Genomic DNA, 17,693 nt, shown 5'->3' on the forward strand with positions numbered 1-17,693 from the left:
GATCTAATCTGGTGGAAAAGGGGTCCTCCTGATCCACATTTCTCCTCCCAACAGTTGCTGCTGATATTGAAACTAAATGTTACAGGAAATGCATAACTTATTTTAAATTATATTTCAGTGATCTTTTAGTATTTTCATTCTAAATTTTGATAGCATTATAATTAAATATATCATTTTAAAAAATAGATTTCAAAGATTCCTCTGCATACCACAAGAGGCAGTTTGCGTACCACCAGTGTTTGTGTACTTACCATAGTTTGAGAATCACTTTAACAGCTTTAAAAAAAAAATAATTTCTTCACAGAACTGAATGAAAAGCTGAGATATAGGTCTAGATGTGTATTTGTTGTTGATGTGTGTTTGTTTCTGTGAAGCAACAAATTGTAGCACTGTGCCCAAGACAAATTTCCCCTTTGGGACAAAAAAGTTTATTCTTTTCTAATCTACTGTGTTGTATTTAACACACCCCTTAAACTCAAGAAGGCCCTGCAACCCCCCATGAAGCTTCAGCGGCCACTAGTGGAGGTCAGGATGCCCAGGCTGGGAACCAGCGACCTAAGAAAAAAAAAAGTAGCTTAATACATAACTCATTTAGCATGAAAGTTCATTCTTGGAAATGGAAAGCAGTTCACTCAGGGTTTTCTTGCTTTTTTCTCTCTTTCTCTTTTTTTTTTTTTGTCTTTTTTGACAAAAAAAACATTCACAGCCTATATCAACAGATGGAGTTTGCTCTGTACAAACACAAATTTTGTCATCAGTCATCACAATTATCATATCACAAAGCCCATTTGTATTAAATAATTAAAACACCATATTGATTCCAAAATCAGTGATTCATTAGATTAATAATTATGCACTGGAGTGTCCTGATGAAGCCTCTGTGAGGTGTTTGCAGTGCTCCATCACATCATTTGTATATTTTGTTAATGTGTAAACAAATAAGAGAGGGCCAATTCTGGCTCTAGTTTGGGACACAATGTCGAAAAATATATATTTTTTTTCTAATTGTTTCATATCCGGGAAACTAATCCTTCATATTCAGTTAGAATAATAACACTTCCATTTTAAATGTATTTAGTTTGGTGCAAAATAATGGTAAAGGTCAAAGGTACCTGCAAATGTGTGCAAAGGGTTAATAAAAAGAGAGCATTTTTTAGGTCTTTGTTTGTTGTTTGGCTGTGAACAACAAAGATAAATTATAATGATGATGAAATGTATGAAAACTGATGTTTTCTTTCATTTTTGGTTAAGTATGATCTTAGTAATATTAATAGAATAGAATATTGTGCTTTCTTGTAGTACTTGGACATTTAAGCAGCCCTCTTGAGTGGCCCCAAGCCAATTTGAGTTCGAGACCTCTTATGTTAGCCATAATATCATAATATTCTAAATGTAGTAGCTCCGAAAAATGATGGACTCAATTTTTATCGGTTAAACTGTTAATGTATAATATGTGTGTGCTGGGGGTGGAGGGCTCAATCTAAACGATGCTATTCTAATATCAAATGTGATTATTTGTATGCAGCATCTGCTCAAATGCACTATTTGCATGCGGAGGGGCTGGACGTTGTTTTGTTGCATTCCTGCGGAGGGTTTGACCTTTGACCTGGTTGTTGCATTCCATAGAGGCTTGTCCTGCAGCAGCACCACAGCCAGCCCTGCATTCACATTGCTTCTGTGCCACAGAAAGAACGATGTGTGTTGAGCTAGTTTAGATACAGTAGCGGCAATTAGCAGAGCCTAGCAGACACCAGAGCATCGTCCCGAGCTAACAGGAACGTCTTGTTTGGGTTCTATACATAGTTAACCCAGATCAGAGTTAGCCATTTTGCTAAGCAGCTAAATCGCCATCGTACGGAGGTTGCTTTGTAGACACACAGCAGGCTAGCCGCAGACACCAGCGCAGAGGAAATGAAGGACAAACAAAAGAGAAAGAAGGAGCGGACCTGGGCTGAGGCTGCTCGCATGGTAAACACTATATTTTAAGCATTTAACCAACTGCATGTAAATAATGTATGAAATGATGTGGAGTGATCCAGATGTGTTGTTGTGTTTGGACATTCTCCTCACGACCACAGCCTGGGCTCTGCTAGAAGCTGCCTGAGCTAGCTACTAACATAGCAGTGCTAACCTAGCCAGCAGGCATGTAATGTTTGGTTTACTCTAACTGGGGGGTAGGGGGTAGGGGGGGCATTTTACGAGTGCTGTGTGTCTTTCTGGCTGCTAACATAAAAAGCTACGTAACGCAACATGCTAATGCTGGCTAGCACGCTAATATCCACCTCCCTTATTTGAAGCCCTTTGTTTGCTAGGCAGTAAGCTAGCTAGCCCTACGCCAATTAACGTTACAGTGTGACCCAGTAGTTAACTCAGAAAATATGCTGGCGCTGTTGGAAGTTTCTGCGCTTCATGTGAGCGAACGAGTCTGAAAAACGCGACCTTGTTAAACCCTCGACGGTAGCTTGGTGTAATAGTAGCTAATGTTGTTGTCCACAATACACGCTAACGTTAGCTAAGCTAATAGCTAACCACTAACTCAGCTGTCTTCTGATGCCACATTGAACGGAATGCTGTAGAATGATAAATAAGTACTATTAACATCAACGACATGCAACATTTAGAATTACTATTAACAATATGTAGTGTATTCACATGGACATTGTTCAAATGAAAATGTTGAACGCTAACGTTAGTGAGCTGGGGCGGGGGGTTATTTTCATAACAAATGAACTTTGAATGAAATAAAATGCACAGTGATAACGGAGCAGTTGGCTACATGTCGGACAGGTAAGTTACATTAGTGGTGTCTGGAACTGTGGCTGATCCTCAGTGTGAGGGCAATGGGGTCACTAGCTGCTGGCCTCTGGATAGGCCCTGGCTTTCTGTTCTCACAGCGGGCTTACAACAAGAACCAGGGCACAGAACCAAAGTGAAATCTGAATGAGATTAACATAAAACCACATTCACTGTCTGTGAGCAGTTACATCAATTCTAAAACATGGCTGTGATGCATTGCATGAAAGTGATGCTATTTAGTCCTTTTGTTTACACAGAACAGGCATTGATAATTAACTGAGTAGTAGGGCATTTTTGCAGAAACAAACTCAATATGAAATGCAGAAAAGTATCTATAGTATTTCCATGTTCATATTTCTCAAAGTGGACTTACAGCTGCAGCTCCAAGTAAAATGCCACATCAAGCTAGTAAATCTAGCACCTCACTTAAGTGGTAAAATAGAATTAAACACATCATTTTTTCCGGAGCTGATGATAGAAGTAGCTAAGTAGTGAGTCATCTCGTTTTCTTCCATCTCTGTTGAGAGTTGCACATTCAATGCACCAATCCGACACTCGTGAGAAAATGGCGGTGGGTAAAGACAAAGTCTATAGGCTCAAGAGAAGTGAGCATTTCCATTCTCCTGAAAACCAGTTCAACCAGCACATTGTCTTCATAATGGTCCAATTAATGGCCGAGCTGTTGTATTGGATTGAATTCGATTTTACAGATGTACCTAATAAGTGTAGAGTTCAGAACATTAGCAAGTCTAAAACATTCATATGTCAGAGTTGTACTCAAGCTCTACTAAAAGATCAATCAGTGGTGATAGGACATTTTATATATTTATATATATATATATATATATCATTATCAGCAGATCTTGGCTCTGATAGTAGTCGATGACAGTACAGCCTCCACTAGTCACGCAGGGACATAAATCACATTTTGCATGAAGGTTCTATACACAAAGTCAAGGTAATGTAATTAGGGATGGGGGCGATCCGATCCAGTATCGGGACCGATACCAGCGTGATTCACGGATCGGAATTTCCCGATCCAACCTGCACAGATTTCCGATATCCATGAGCCATGTCTGCACTTTAACGTTGTCTGCTGAAATGACTGGAATGGATTTCCTGAACGGAGGCGTGGCTCAATGAGACACAGAGTTATGAGACACGCCCCCGCTCAGGAAATCCATTCCACAGTTTGCAGCCAGCTAGCTGGATAGCATTGAGCAGCATTGTGGCTAGCCAACATGTCTGCTGTGTGGAAATACTTTACACTGGAAACACCGCAGAGCAAGACAGCAAAATGCAATGTTTGCAAAGCCGTAATTCAGAGAGGTTGAAGCTCCCTCGTGTCGTACAACACTACGAACACAATCAAACATTTAAAAAAAACACCACACGAAACAGCACGAGGATTTTTTAGCCAGGGGGCAGAAAGACAAAAGGAGCTGTCAGGAATCACTTCTGGAGTCATTCCAAAAACAAGGTAAACTCCAGGCAGACAATGGGAAAGCTAAAGGGATTACCGAGAAGGTGTGTGTGTGTGTGTGAGAGATGTTTACATTTATTGCACTTTAATTATATTTCAATTATTTGACATTTTGGGAATTTAATAAATATTGACATGACAATCAATTTGAAACCCTTACAGTTGCATATTTGTTTTCAGGATGGGATTTTTCCTGTTAACAGGATTTCCTGTTTTTCTGACTTCCTTTTCTGACCTTATACTTACCTCAAGTTGCCTTTTGGGACATACATACATACATACGTACATATCATACTTGCCTGTTGAGAGGAGTTTATTTCAGCCTCATATAAAATCAACAATAATGATAATAATATTAAAGCAAACAGAGCTCTGGTATCGGAATTGTGTCGGTATCGGCCGATATCCAAATTCAGGCATCGGGATCAGATCGGAAGTTAAAAGTGGATCGGTGCATCCCTAAATGTAATCTAATGGCTATCTGCTTCTTCCTGCTCCAAAACTCTAGTAATTATTCATTAGGGATGCACGATAAATATTTGGACAGATCGGCCGATAATTTTAATTGATCCCCTTTCAGACTTGAAAAAGCATACAGTACGTTTTCAAGGAAATTCTTCCCATGTTCCCCTCTCGGTGTGGAGTAAAAGAAAAGGGGAAACAAATCTGACCGAGCACTTCGTGCTGCTTGCATGGACTGGATAGGGGGGCTGCACAATTAATTGAATAACCATCGTGATCACAAGTTTGGGTTCCCACATTTAAGTGAACGTGATTGCCTATCAAATCAAGCACTTCCTAAACTAACAGCCAGTCTCCACTGGTGATCCAGATGTTCTGGTTTCGCTGTCCTGTTGCTGCACGCACACCCTGCAGCTGCAGCCTGGATAGTTTTATCCCTGGAAAAAAGCTAGTCACAGGAAGTGCAAAGTGTTTGTCAGTTAGCTTGACACTGGCTGATATTGTTCAATAAAAATGTCAATCAGAAGTAGGGGGGGTCATGAAAAACAATTGGCATTAAGTGCCAGTCAAAAGTTTGGACACATTTACCCATTTACACATGAGTGTGTGTAGTATGTGTCTTTCACTAGTACTTATAGTTCTTTATATATGTCTATAAATATAGTTGTTGTAGTAGATTTAACTTTATACTTAAATATCACACTTTCCTTTTTAGTGTGAAGCTTTTGACAATTGTATTTTGGCCAATATGGGATTTTTTTTTTCTCGTTATTTGAAAAAAAGCAAAACATTACAAGTACAGTTGCAAACAATTTAGTACAACATTACGTCTTTTCCTGTTTTCCATTTTTAGGTTGATGTTGGCAATCAGCAGAACAGAGTTGATTATTTATTACAGATGCAGTTATATGAAGTCCGTTCATCCAGGTTTTACATACTGTCCATTTAGTCCAGATCTGATCAAACTTTTCTGTTTGCACTTGAAGAGAAAATTACAGTTTTTCCATAATGTATATCTCGTATACAATATCAATTAATTCCTCCAATATGGGATTTTTGACACCAATATTTACTTTAGAGGGGGGAAAATTCACATTATGATATGGTAGTTGATTTAGGGAATTGTTGAGCATGGATAAAAATAAGCCTTTTCTATGTGGATTATGTACCACAGACATTAACCCCTGGTACTGACCCTGCATCTCTGCCTCCCCTCTCTCCTTCTCTTGGACATGCCCCTCTACTGTTATTTACTGTTATTGTTTTTGGTGAACTCTGCCGTGAGGACTTTGTAGGTCTCCAGTACATTGGAACGAAGGTGCAGCTTGCTGCAGAGCTGTGCCTTTCTTTGCTTTTATTAATCATAATTAATGATGGTAAAATATGTTTACAACAATTGTAAACAATGCAAAACCGATCCAACACCACGTTATTTATTAGACAGAATCGGGACCCATTCACTATCAGTTTTGACCTGCCCTACTCTAACTCTGACAAAGGGTTTACCCTGAGGCAGGCCATACAACACTGGTATGGCATATATATATATATATATATATATATATATATATATATATATATATATATATATATATATATATATATATATATATATATATATATATATATATATATATGTATGTACGTATATATATATATATGTACGTATATCGAATTGGTAATGGGTATCTACTCGCAAAGTTCAGGTATCAGAATCTGTATTGGGAAGGAAAAAATGGTATCGGAACATCTCCAGTTGATCATGTGAAATGATGAACCTTTGCAGCTGTTGAGTCTAGACTGATCTTGATTTGCATTGTATTCGGGGATTTTTTTAAGTGTTCATTTGTGTGGTTAAAAACTATGTGGATGTTTTCTAGGTTTTGGAGAACTTCTCTGATGCACCCATGACTCCCAAACAAATCCTCCACGTCATCCAGACCAAGGGGCTGAAGGAAATGCGGTAAGACACACACTAACACACAGTTTGTTGTGTTGTGATGCAAACGGTTCTCTTGAACTTGATGGCAGTAACTGATGTTTGAAGCATTATGTGGCAGACCTGTACCTCAGTGTAGAACTACAAGCCCAAAGTTGGACAAAAGCGCAGGTACTTCAGTCATCAGTCATGTGTCCGTTGTTCAGTCCAGAGTTTATCATTGCATTTCAATCAAATATGACTTGATGGAAGTTGTGTAATATGGAGTTGAATTGACAGTTGAGGAAAACTGATGATCAGCAATTGTTTAATGGTTCCTCACCGGTCTCGTCTTGTGTCAGACGAGTGGCCCTAACTCATGTTGCCATGCCATGTTGGAATTGATTATCGGTTTATGTGTCAGGTATTTGTTGCAGTCAGAACTGATCACACAGCACACACCAACTGAACTTGTCAATCATTGTGGTTTTATATAATACTGTGGTCTTATTTCCTTCTACATGGACTGCATGGACTGCTTGGCCTGCTGCGGACCTAAACAGGAGGTAGGTTGGAGAATTCTATGTATTTTGATATTCTCTAAGGCAGTGTTTCTCAAACGTTTTACAGTGTGTGCCATCTCAGAAAATATCAGGCTCTCCAAGTACCACCATTATGACCGACATTACATTATTATTAAAGCAGTGTAGGCCAACCCTATTCAGCTACAGTTTACACAGGAGGCAGGTTTATTCCTAATAAGATTATTTATTGTAGCTGTTGTTGAAACCTGAACAGAACCGGTTCAAAATGGATCATCTTGGTTTAAGCTTCTCTTCATAATAGGTCTTGTTTGGAGCTACGATTACAAGGTTTTGAACCATTCATTTTACCTCCGCTCACTATCTTACCATCACAGTTGAGCACTCTATGTGCAAGAATGTGACTATGTAGCAGGTACAAACAAAATATCTCAGGAAAACCTATCTTTGAATTTTGTAATATTTTGATAGTAGATGTTTTTAAATGAATCTATTTCATTGAAAAAAATATACATTTCTGTTTCAAACTTTCCATTGAGAGTATTATTGGCATCCATTTCGGCGTCTCGTGCTCACCAGCCACTCAAAACGTAACGTCTACTACTCTTAAACAAGTGTGTGCGGCGTGCCTGTTGTTTTGTTTCCGGTCTAGCTAGATCCGGTGTGGTGTTGTAGTTTTTCTAACGTTACTAGTTCTTGCAACAACATGTGAAAAAAACTACAAAGTGTGCTAGGCCAAAAAGAACGTTAATCTCACGGTAAAACAATTGACGCCGTTAAAATGGCTTTGCGTTAATAAAGTGTTTAACTGACAGCTGTCAGTTAAACTTCACGGTGGAAAGCTTTATGACACATAGATGAGCACCAGGTAGCATGGACAGTTCAATCAAGAGTTGTAACTGTGTGTGTGTGTGTGTGTGTGTGTGTGTGTGTGTGTGTGTGTGTGTGTGTGTGTGTGTGTGTGTGCGCGCGTGCGCAGTGGTACAGCTCCTCTGGCCTGCCTGGTCACCATGCTGCACTCCCAGGTGAGGGGAGACAGAGTCAAGAATAGCATATTCTTCAAGCTGCCTGGACGGATGAGCCTGTTCACTCTCAAGGTACTCGAACCTGATCCTCTTCACTCCCAGCATCACTCTGCTGCTAAAAGTCATTCATGGGAGATTTCATTACCATCATACTTAATGTCAGTTAGGGATGTCACAATACCAGAAAGTAGTCGATAACAGTATAATTCCATCCACCATTCTCAATGCCCATTTTCATACCACGGTTTGCTTTCTCTCTCCACTTTATGTGTCTCTGTTGGCTTGCTTCAGCAGTTTGTTTTCTAAAGTTGCCCACAATAAAGTCCAGAAGAATTGAATCCCCAGTACCTACAGTAGAAAAACGAGTACTGTCGCGTTTTCAGAACTTTGGCATCGACTTGGTACCGAAGTATGGGTTGTTGTGACATCCCCAATCTCATATCCCGAGATATATATCTATAGATATAGATATCTATATATCTCTATATAGATATATATATATATATATAGATATATATATATCTCTATCTATCTATCTATCTATCTATCTAGATATAGATATATATCTAGATATAGATATATATAGATATTACATTGTCTGTAAATGCACTGATGAGTTTATATAAAATGACCAGATGCAAAATTAAATTATATACTATATAAAACTTTACAAAAAAAACGGTACTCATTGTTTTCCTTTTATTTAGAACATTTCAGAATAATAAAATATCATTGTCTCAGCGTCTCCCACTTAAGACTTTACTTGTGCACCCAGGTATATAATCCACGTCATACAATCCAGTGTTTGTTTGGTATTGACCAAACAGTGTCACACTGTTTTAAGTGAAAATAAAAAATGTGATGCAACAATGATCATTTGCACTAATATCTGTCAAAATAATTGCAATATGTTGTTTTTACCACACTGTGCAGCCTGAATATTGTTTAGAATACTTTATTTTACAATAAACTGATAGGAGACTCCAGATGAAGAGGTACCTGCTAACTCTGTGCTGTTGTCACATTCTGTAGAAAAACGCCCTCCAGTGGACAAAGACAACATCAGAGTCGGAGACACCAACAGAGCTGGCCGGCGGTACCGCCACCCCAGCTTCCAGCAGCAGCACCCCTGCAGCGGGTTCAGCTGTGGGCTCAGTCGGGCCCACTGAAGCCACTGAGCAGGAGAGCTGCGACTCCACCGAAACCACCGCTGCTGCCAGCGGTGACAACGACGGTAACGCCTCACCACACACTAGTGACTCTTATTGTCTGTACACCAGAGGGTTTTTTAAGGTTTTGTTGTATTGACCAGTTAGTCAAAGCTGCATTTTCTTTTTTTAAAGCTTCCAAACAACAAAAGAAGCCAAAAAAAGAACTGCTGAGCCAGATTTAGTGAAAACCAATCATGTTAAAAAATGTTTTTACACTTTTGTGATAGGCTTAAGTTCAAAGAAAAAAGACTGCACTCACTGCAAAAACAGCCCTTCTAGAAACAAGCCAAATATTGTTAAATAAAATTACATTTTCTTGTATTGAGCAATAAAATCTGTGGGGTAAACCAATTTTGTTTGCCTAGAATTCTTAAAACTAGCACAAAAAATCTATCTACTGAAACCCTCCTTTTTTTTAATTACCCAGACTTATGCTTAGACTTTCTTGAGCTGAATTTGTAGAAGTTGTGCAAGCGGTCTTAAATAAGGAAAATAATCTTCTTCCTCTGCTGGGATATTATGCAATCCATTGTTGTAACGTAGCTCAATATTAGCTGTATTATCTTATTAAAACAAAGTGAGATATATTTTCTTAAAACCAGATCACTTTCTGATGCAAATTATCTTTTGAGATTCCTTTTTTGCAGTGTTGTTTGTAGTATTAATTTGTAATGCCACCTTTTAGATATTTCTATTCAATGCTTTACTAATGTGTCACAATAATGTTTTTGAGTTCAAATATCTTCATTTGGGCTTTTCCAAGCAGATATTGATATGTGATTGCTTGTGAGTAAATCAGCATATATTTCTGCCACCCTCTGGACCCATGAATATTTCTCCAGGGCTGCCCCGTGTCATGTAAATATTTTATGTGGTTTGCTGCTAAATACTGCAAACAACATGAGGTGTTTTTGCCACCCCTCTTGTAAATGTTTAAAGAGTATAGAGTTTAGAAATGTGTGTGACGGAGTGGAGTTGTAAATGTCCTTTTTAAATGTATTCTGTGACCTGAAGCCTCGGTGGATGAGAGCTCGTCCAGTGCCTCCTGCTCCACGGAGCTACAGGCTCCCAGCACCCAGCCTCAGACCCGCCTCAGCAGGGCAGCAGGACAGCAGGGACGCACAGACACACAGCAGACCCAACATGCTCAACACGCACAGACCAGACTGAGCCGCTCAAGACAGGTCAGCACCTTGCAGGAAGCCACAGGCTGTTCCATGTTTACAGTGAAAATGATGTGTTCATTAGTCAAGGATTAGTCACTGCTTTAAGAGTTCAGACTCCTATCTTAACAAGTTGAAGTCATTAGCCACGTTTCCCTGTCATACCATGTGTTTGGACTGGAAAACAGTGCTGCTCAACGTACTAACTGTAGAACTCTGTATTGTCTCCTCCTGTCTATCCCACCATCTTTGTTTCTACAGTCAGGGAGACAGAGGAAGAAAGCCGTCATGATGCCTCGTGTTGTCCTCACCCCTCTTAAAGTGAATGGAGAGCATGTCCCTTCAGGTAATAACCACTAGAACAACGGCAATAACAACACAAAGCTGTGAAAGAATTCAGACCGCTGATTGGCCTGACAGGTCAGACATGCTCCTGAAGACGAGGAAGATGGAAGTTATACTGATAAAACAACAAAAGGGTTTAATTGGATCCATTTACAAACTATCTGAAGGAACAATGTCCTGTCACAGTCAGACACCCCCACATATACCTGGGGATGCCACAGGTGTATGATGGTGCCACAGCTTTAGCCTGCGCGACTTAGTTAAATGTGTGTATTTTGCTGTGGCAGGGCCCATGAAAAGGAGTCGAGGAGGGGTGGATGTAGACTTTGAAACACCAGGCTCCATCCTGGTCAACACCAACATCAGAGCACTCATCAATGTGCGGACCTTCTCAGCCTTCCCCACACACTCACAGCAGCAGCTGCTACAGCTGCTGCCAGAAGTGGACCGCCAGGTATGTTGATTTCTGTCCTAATTATCACACACAGAATTAGGAAGCAAAAGAATTTAGTGCAACATTACAGATCATTACTTTGAATCTTTTTTCAATTGTTAAATTCAGTCAACTTGACAGAATGCTGACCTGCAATCACTCAATTGTTGGACACCACAACAACTGTTACAAGACAAACCTGGACATTTTGCCAGATTTTATTTTTATCATTAAAAATTACAATGAGCTTATTGTGAAAGAAAACTGATAGTTTCAAAGTCGGGGTAGAGTTGGATGCAAACCAAACTGAAGTTGTGTGCAATTTAGGGCAGTTTGCAGTATGTTAGCTTAAGGGTCTTCTTGTAGTTTGTATATAATTTATAATTTTAAAAAGCTCAGCCCAGTCAACAATGTTTCATAACTTTTAGGGTAAATTTGACGCGTGTAAGGCTTTCTCAGGTGAATTCATTGTTTTACTGCTATTTGTACATTGTGGCCTCTACCCTTGCAGATTGGACCTGATGGTATGGCCAGACTGAGTAGTTCAGCTCTCAACAATGAGTTCTTCACTCACGCCTCCCAGAGCTGGAAAGAGAGGCTGGCTGAGGGTAAGAGACTGGTCAATCATCGACAAGCTGATAAGTCACATTAGATGAGACCTGATGGGAATTTATTGATTACTGTAGGTAAGGAACTAGTCATGCCATGACATGACAGAAGCAATAAGTAACCAAAAGGTTCTTATGATGGTGAGGAAAACATAAATACCAGCGGTGAAATCTGCAGTCCTGATTCAGAGAATGTAATATCTTTATACTGGTAGCACTGTCTTGGAACATGACTGCAACTGAACACTGGCTGCTAAGTGAAAGGCACACTTTAAAAAGTTCAGTTGTTGAACTACTCTTTTAAACCTTCAGATGTGTTTGGCCTGTTTAGGTGAGTTCACCCATGAGATGCAAGTGCGTTTCCGGCAGGAAATGGAGAAAGAGAAGAAGGTAGAGGCGTGGAAAGAAAAGTTTTTTGAAGAGTACCATGGGCAAAAGTAAGAGTCAACCCAATTCATCCAAGTCTGAATTCATTGTTCACACATGAGCTATATTAGGTTTTGTCATATTGGGGCTCATTCATTTGAAGTTAGAATATTGTTAACATTTATTAGTTGAATGAACATTATTGACCCCAAGTAGTATAATTTAGGAAAACCTTCATTTAACTGCATGTTTTAAGCCATTTATTTCCATCTCCTTTGCTGTCGTCCATGGAGCCCAGACAACTCGTCATGGCCACTATGATTTGCAGATGTATGTCAGTGTTTCCACTATGTGCTAAAACGTAGTTTGTGTGTCTGTAGGTCTGGCCTGACACAAGAGGAGTCCCTAAAGCTTACCATGAGTGAGGCCAGTGAAGTTGCAGCCAGTGTTCTGGAAAGTGATGTGGCTGTGGTTGCTACTGGTGCCCCCAAGAGACGAAGTGTGGGTCGGCGGAGGAGAGATGGCAGGATGAGGAGACGCACAAGGGCTGACCTGCGTCGCAGGGCCCGTCGGACCCTCTGCAAGGCCACTCCTCCGGCCTTGCAGTCTGCAGAAGCAACTGAGGCCAGCGCTGCACTGGACATCTCAGCAGTCTCTGTTGGCTCTCCTATGTCCGACAACACAGTGGTTCAAGCCGAGGTGGTTCTGCAGGCTGAGTGTGGCGTGGAGCTTCCAGCTGAGAGTGCCTCTATGGAGCCAAAGCCCTCTCCCACTCCAGAGCCAGTCACAATGCCAGCCCCCACTCCCACTCCCACTCCCACTCCGACTCCAACTCCGACTCCGACTCCACTCCACTCCGACTCCCACTCCCACTCCCACTCCCAGCCCCAGCCCCAGCCCAGCCTCCACCAGCGCAAATGAAGAGCCTGAAGTTACAGTCCGCCTGCTCCCAGAAGAGGCAGCACCTGTACTGGCTTCCACCTCCTCCCCTTCCTCCTCCTCCTCTTCTTCTTCGTCTGCCTCCTCTCCCGCCTCCTCACCCTCTTCACCTTCTGATAGACAGGGAGCTTTTGCTGCAGGCCTGGACTCCTCGTCATCCTCCTCAGCATCCTCCAGTGCCGCAGTTGCAGCTGATCCCCTGGATGACACCGCCTCTGTGGTCACCTCGATCACAGGGGGCACTGCCACCAGCAGCCGTGAGAGCAGCCCCTCAGCAAGCCCAGCCACCACTCCTGTACCCAGCTCCCAGCTCAAGGAGCAGAAGAGAAGGCCCGATGAGGCTCAGGCCTTCTCCAGTTTCCCCGAAAAGAGGCCACGGCTTGACGACCGTCAGTCCTTTCGTACCACAATTGACAGTGTCCGTTCGGAGAAGCCGCAGCCGACAACAGAAGAGCCCAAGGTGCCGCCTATCCGGGTAAGACTTTGTTGCATAAAGCTCAAGGCTCCAAGGCTCATCTGTTCACAAGATTTGTGCATAAAAATGATCTGCCTGTTCAGAAATTAGTTGTTGTCCAAGTTTACCCACTGTCCTTCTGTCTTTGTCCCAGATTCAACTGTCCAGAATCAAACCTCCCTGGGTCAAAGGGCACCCCACCTACCAAATCTGCCCCCGGATCGTGCCCCCCGGCGAGGGCTCGCGGCGGTCGGGGACGGGGGGCGCGCGCACCCTGGCGGACATCAAAGCCCGCGCCCAGCAAGCCCGCGCCCAACGCGAGGCCGCTGCTGCTGTTGCAGCCACTAGCGACCGGGCAGGGCCGGTCGGGGTCAGGCTGCGGCCTGCTGCTGGGCTACCGGATAGCAGCAATGGACGAAGAGCGCGAGAGCATCCAGGACCTATCGAGCCCGGAGGAGGAGGAGGAGGAGGAAGTGGAAGAAGGGGAGGTGGTGGGATGGAGGAGCAGGGATCGTCTTCAGGCGCTCATTCGTCTGGAACACAACTACAGCTTCTCAATGTAGAGCCCATGCCCCAGCCCTCCCCCTCACTGTCCACTACCTCAACCTCCACGTCCTTGGAGCCCCCACAGACCCCAAGCCCGCCTTTAGAGGAAGCATCTGGAGGGCCAGAGGCTGAAGAGGAAATCGAAGAAACATCAGCCAGTGTCCTGAGCTCCTCCAATGGGCTCACAGACAAGGCTGCTGACTCGCCCTCTCCAAAGCATGACAATGTATCAGAGTCTTTGGCTGCCCAGTCTACCAGGCAGAGCCAGGTGCCGGAGTCTGCTGTTGTTCCCACTGAGAGGGCAGGCCAGCGCTGTGAAAAACCCTCACTGGCCCCAACCTCCATCCCAGATTCCCTTCCCAGGTTCGGAGCTCAGGGGGTGGACGTTATTCAGACGCTGGCCAGCTCCTGTCAGCCCAGAGAGCAGGTTCAAGGGAAGGAGGCTGGACTGGGCGGTGTTATCCAGCATGGTTCCCACCACATGGACGCCCAGGAAGTATTGTCTCATTCAACTGCAGAGAGACGAAAAACAGACACACCCTCTTCCCAACACGTGGACTTCTCTGGCAGAGAGAAAGAATATGAGGCTGGAACACATAGCGACTCCACGGAAACCGCTTCGGACTGTGAGAATGAGAGCCAAGAGGACGAGCAGCAGGCTGACCGGGACTGGTGCACCCAGCTGAGCGCCCAGAGAAACGGCCAGCTGGTTATCCGCAGCCCCCATCCTCAGAACCAGCAGCCAGTAATCCAGGCACACGTGTCCAGCCGCCAAGGTCAGACTGTCATTCAGCCTTGCTTCCCCAATGGCTTGCCTCACCCTCAGCACAGCCGCCCCCATTCCCAAGAACACCCCACAGTCCACCCACGGGGGCTCAGGGACACCAATATTGTGGTCAAAATGGAGCCTGGAGATGATTGTAGAGTCTCCAGACAAAGCTCTGCTGAAGAGGAATGCCGTGGAGGTTTAAAGCCCTCTGTCACTAACCCAACTGCTGCAGCTGCCTCCAAGAGACTGGCCACCTCAGCCAGACCAGTATCCAGTGTGGAAGCCAACAACCCTTTGGTCACTCAGCTCTTACAGGGCAGCCTGCCCCTGGAGAAAGTTCTGCCCTCACACGCCAACAGACTGGAAATCAGCCGATTGCCAGGACCCCAATCCAGACCACCAGTGGCGAGGACCCCAGGTCCACGCGGCAGGCCTGAGGTCTCAACCCAGTCTCCTAGCCCAGAATTGACTGCAGCCTCTCACATCCACAACAAGTCTCCAACAGGCCGCCCAGTCTCCTGTGTGATGGATTCCTCCGCTGTGTCGCAGTATCAGTCCCAGCAGGCCCCCGGGGCTGTCCCGGTCATCACCTCTCTGCCACCCTCCTCATCCTCCTCCACTTCTTTAACCAACAGAAGTAAGTCAGACCTAAGCTCTCACACCGTTGTGGAGTCTGCAGTTATCAAAGACTCTCATGGTCCTCAGTCCTCACAGGGGGCCACTCCAGACAGGCTGCAGCCATCCCACCAGACCATGCCTAATGGCCCCTCTCCTCCCCATGCAGACCCCTGTCCCACGGAGGTGGTACCCACTATTAAGATCAACTGGAGGCCCCCCCAGTCTCAGCTCCCCCACCCTTACCAACAGCAGTCATCTCCTGCACCCACCGTGAAGAATGAAGTGGGTGCACGGCCCTCCTGCCAGGCTCTTGCCAAATCCTCCCCCACTAAACCTATGAGTGTTACCAAAAAGGAGCCTGGGAACTCTGTGGACAGCTACCTGAGCGGAGGGGCGATGGAGGGACTCCTCAACATGGAGATGACTTTAGCCAGGATGGCGAAGAAGGAGCATGGCAAAGGGCTCTACTCCTCTGGCTCTCCCTCCTCCTCCTCCCCTTCCCCCTCCTCGTCTGTCTCCTCCCTCCCCTTCCAGCTATACGGGAAGCTCCCCAAGCAAGGTGGAGGAGTAAGCTACACAGCCAATGTGTCAGTGATGGACAACGGCGGTTTCTCCCGGAGCATGGCAGACGGCGTTCTCCAGCTGCGCCCCCGCCTGGCCTCCAGCCAGGCCACCCTCAGCATCCAGGCCTTTACTGACAGTACGGCCGAGGAGGTGGCACTCAAGTGCTCATGCCGCCTCAAAGCCATGATCATGTGCCAAGGCTGCGGTGCCTTCTGCCATGACGATTGCATCGGGCCCTCCAAACTGTGCGTGTCATGTCTGGTGGTCAGATAGTATGTTGAAGTCCCTGTGCACTGTAGAACTGCTATCTGTACAGTATCAGCAGCAGGACGGGGGGGCTCCAGATAGTACTGAAGGGTAGAACACACAGGAGGAGCCTAACAGGCAAGATTTGCCATGTACAATATTATTGGTCTGTATTTTTTGTTGTTGCAGATTTTCAGATTTTTTTTTAGCTGTACTGATATATTATTATTATTGTTATTGTTGTTATTATTATTATTATTATTATTATTATTATTGTTATTATTGTGAATTTGGGGCATGATTGATTGTAAATTGTGCCTTTTTTGTTTTCTCTCCTCAAAAACATTTACCTCATCTTATCTTGCTCCACCTGTCATCATGTGGTGGCCATCATTGTTTTGGTCCCTCGTTTCCTCAGCAAACAGGGACTTATTGTTGTCTCTTTGCGCAAAGAAGTATTTTTTTAACCATTAAAATTAGTAAATTACATTGTTTCACTGGTCTGTGTTTTCATTTATGTCTTGGTTCTCTTAAACTCCTGTCTGCAATTACAGTTAACAGACAGTGTACAAGTACAGTGCTGTACCCCCTTCCTGATTTCTTATTTGTTTGTATATTTGTCTCACTTAAATGTTTCAGATCGTCAAACCTATTTTAATATTAGACAAAGATAACCTGAGTAAATACAAAATGCAGTTTTTAAATGATGATTTTATTTATTAAGAGAAAAAAGCTATCCAAACCTACCTGGCCCTATGTGAAAAAGAATTGCTCCCCCTTGTTAAATCTTGAATTAACTGTGATTAACTAATTTTCAAGTTTCAAGTTAAATTTCACTAGCCACAACTGAAATTTATAAATTTAAGAACTCATTAGAAACAAAATCATTGACGTCTATCAGTCTGGAAAGGGTTACAAAGCCATTTCTAAGGCTTTGGGACTCCAGCGAACCACAGGGAGAGCTGTTATCCACAAATGGAGAAAACTTGGAACAGTGGTGAAGCTTCCTAGGGGTGGCCGGCCTACCAAAATTACTCCCAAGAGTGCATCGACGACTGATCCAGGAGGTCACAAAAGAACCCGGAACAACATCTAAAAAACTGCAGGCCTCACCTGCCTCAGTTAAGGTCAGTGTTCATGACTCAATGAGAAAGAGACTGGGCAAAAATGGCATCCATGGGAGAATTCCAACATCGTTTACATCT

General features: G+C 43.5%; 1 protein-coding gene across 1 annotated transcript; it reads left to right on the forward strand.

Moving 5' to 3' along the window:
* The first annotated feature begins 1,599 nt into the window (after positions 1 to 1,599).
* On the forward strand, positions 1,600 to 16,977 carry asxl1 (ASXL transcriptional regulator 1). Its single transcript, XM_051425984.1, is given in 12 exon segments — positions 1,600 to 1,968; positions 6,622 to 6,705; positions 8,179 to 8,298; positions 9,259 to 9,460; positions 10,452 to 10,621; positions 10,862 to 10,946; positions 11,233 to 11,399; positions 11,890 to 11,986; positions 12,318 to 12,423; positions 12,733 to 13,183; positions 13,185 to 13,766; positions 13,900 to 16,977. Coding segments are annotated over 12 exon segments (4,737 nt in total). The 5' UTR covers positions 1,600 to 1,911; the 3' UTR covers positions 16,516 to 16,977.
* Positions 16,978 to 17,693: the final 716 nt, after the last annotated feature.

The sequence above is a fragment of the Dicentrarchus labrax genome, unplaced genomic scaffold, assembly GCF_905237075.1.
Source record: "Dicentrarchus labrax unplaced genomic scaffold, dlabrax2021, whole genome shotgun sequence".
NCBI classification, from domain to species: Eukaryota; Metazoa; Chordata; class Actinopteri; family Moronidae; genus Dicentrarchus; species Dicentrarchus labrax.